A 2,006-nucleotide genomic window follows, 5' to 3' on the forward strand; every position below is an offset into this window, starting at 1 on the left:
TTTTTTGCCTTTAACGGCTGAAGCTTAAAGTTCCGCCGCGAAGATTACGGGGCAGAAGAAGCAGGAGGCAATTGCTGGAATCAAACGGATTCTGAAGCCAGTTTGAGCCAAGGTCTCCTCTCACAGAGCGGAGGAGTTTCTCTCTTGCCCGGAGGCTAGAGCCTCTTTACGAAGAGCGCCATCCTTCCCCGCTGGGGACTGAGGCTTGGGAGAAGCTTGGGTGGATGAGGTCTGGAAGCAGCGCGCCTAGCAGCTGTGAATGTCAGAGGGAAAGTAGCAAAGGCTTTGATTCCAGAGGACTAGGGGAGGCAGAATGAATGGGATGGGCCTACTCGCCGCTACTCCATCATCATCGGCGGCAGAACTTGCACTTGATGATCTTCTTAAACGCGTTTTGGAAGTCCTTGTTGAAGTAGGCGTAAATGACAGGGTTAAGCAGAGAGTTGGAGTAGCCCAGCCAGTTGATTATGGCCCCCAACAGGGTAGGCATGTGGCAGCTGCTTTCGCAGAAGGGCAGGACTAGGGCCACGATGAAGAAGGGCAACCAGCAGAGGATGAAGGTGCCCATGATGATGCCCAGAGTCTTCACCGTCTTCCTCTCGCGGGCCAGGGCCATCTTGCGCTTGGCCTCGGCGTTGCGCTCATTTTTCTTCTCGAAGGAGGCGGGGACGTAGGGGACAGCACCGCCTTCGCTGGGCAGCGGAAGGTGCTCTTTGGAGTTGCCCACCCGGTGCACTTCGATCACCTCCAGGGCGGCGCCTTCTTCGCCCTGCCTCACGGCTCCATTGGCGCACGGAGCCCCTGTTACCTTGTTCTCCGTGCCCTGCCTCCAGTCTCTGCTATCCGACTCACCACTCACGCTCTTTCTGGGCTGCGGGGCCGGCGATGCCGCAAGACGGTGGTTGGCTGCCTTCTTGTCCACCTTCTTAACTGTCTTGCGAATGCGGAATCGCGCGGCTCGAAAAATGCGCCCGTAGAGAACCAGCATGAGCAGCAGAGGGATGTAGAAAGCGCCGAAGGTGGAGTAAATAGTGTAGCCGTGGTCCTTGCTGATAGTGCACGCGTCCGGGTCCGAGCGGTCTTCCGGGGTGCGCCAGCCCAGCATGGGCGGGATGGAGATGAGGAAGCCAATGAGCCAGGTGAGCGAGATGAGCGCAGCGGCGCGCCGGGGCGTCCTCTTGTTCACGTAGTCGATGGGGTCGGTGATGGCCCAGTATCTATCCAGAGCGATAGCGCACAGGTGCAGAATGGACGAGGTGCAGCACAGTACGTCGAGGGCGATGAACAGGTCACAGGTGACCTGTCCCAGAGTCCACTTGTTGAGCACCTGGTACAACGCGGCCATGGGCAGGACCAGCACCGACACCATGAGGTCGGTGATGGCCAGCGAGCCTATGAGATAGTTCGCCACGTTCTGCAGGGAGCGCTCCAGGGCGATGGCCGCCACTACACACGCATTGCCCAGCACCGCGCAGAAGATGAGCGTGCCCAGCACTAGAGAGGTGATTACTTGATAGCTGAAGGTCACGTCGGAGATGCCAGTAGCGTTGCCGCGTGTCCCGAAGGGACCCTGGGACGACGTGGTGTTATTGCCCTGTCCGGGGCTGAGCACATCCATGCTTGCGCGCCGGGCAGGGGAGGGGGAGGGGAGAAAGAGCTGCTTCTGGTTCCCCCTCGCCCCTCCCCCTGGGGTCTCCCGCCCCTGTTTCCTGGGGAGTTTCAGCTAAGAGAGGATGCAGGGACTCAGGCAGGAAGTTCTTACTGCTCAGGCGAAGGCATCTTGCAGAAGCAGCTAGCTTCTAGGCGCTCCCTGGGCTCTGGTAGTGCAGCGCGCTCAGAGACTCCAGCTGGGAAACGAATTGGCTGGAGAAACAGCTCCGGGATCTCCGGGCGGCGGAAAGGTGTCTGGAACGTCTGTCTCTTGCTGTCCATTATACTTTGCCGCTGCCTAACTGGCTGCCATACCACCCGGAGTCTCCCCACCAGCAAAGAGTCTCCAATCTTAA

At 59.2% G+C, this 2,006-nt stretch overlaps 1 protein-coding gene across 1 annotated transcript; it reads right to left on the reverse strand.

Moving 5' to 3' along the window:
- Positions 1-233: 233 nt before the first annotated feature.
- Positions 234-1,618, reverse strand: HTR1A (5-hydroxytryptamine receptor 1A). The gene has a single exon (XM_005898073.2). The coding sequence runs from the start codon at positions 1,616-1,618 to the stop codon at positions 350-352; it is 1,269 nt and encodes a 422-aa protein (XP_005898135.1). The 3' UTR covers positions 234-349.
- Between the last annotated feature and the right edge of the window lie 388 nt (positions 1,619-2,006).

Source organism: Bos mutus, chromosome 20, assembly GCF_027580195.1.
Source record: "Bos mutus isolate GX-2022 chromosome 20, NWIPB_WYAK_1.1, whole genome shotgun sequence".
Lineage (NCBI taxonomy): Eukaryota > Metazoa > Chordata > Mammalia > Artiodactyla > Bovidae > Bos > Bos mutus.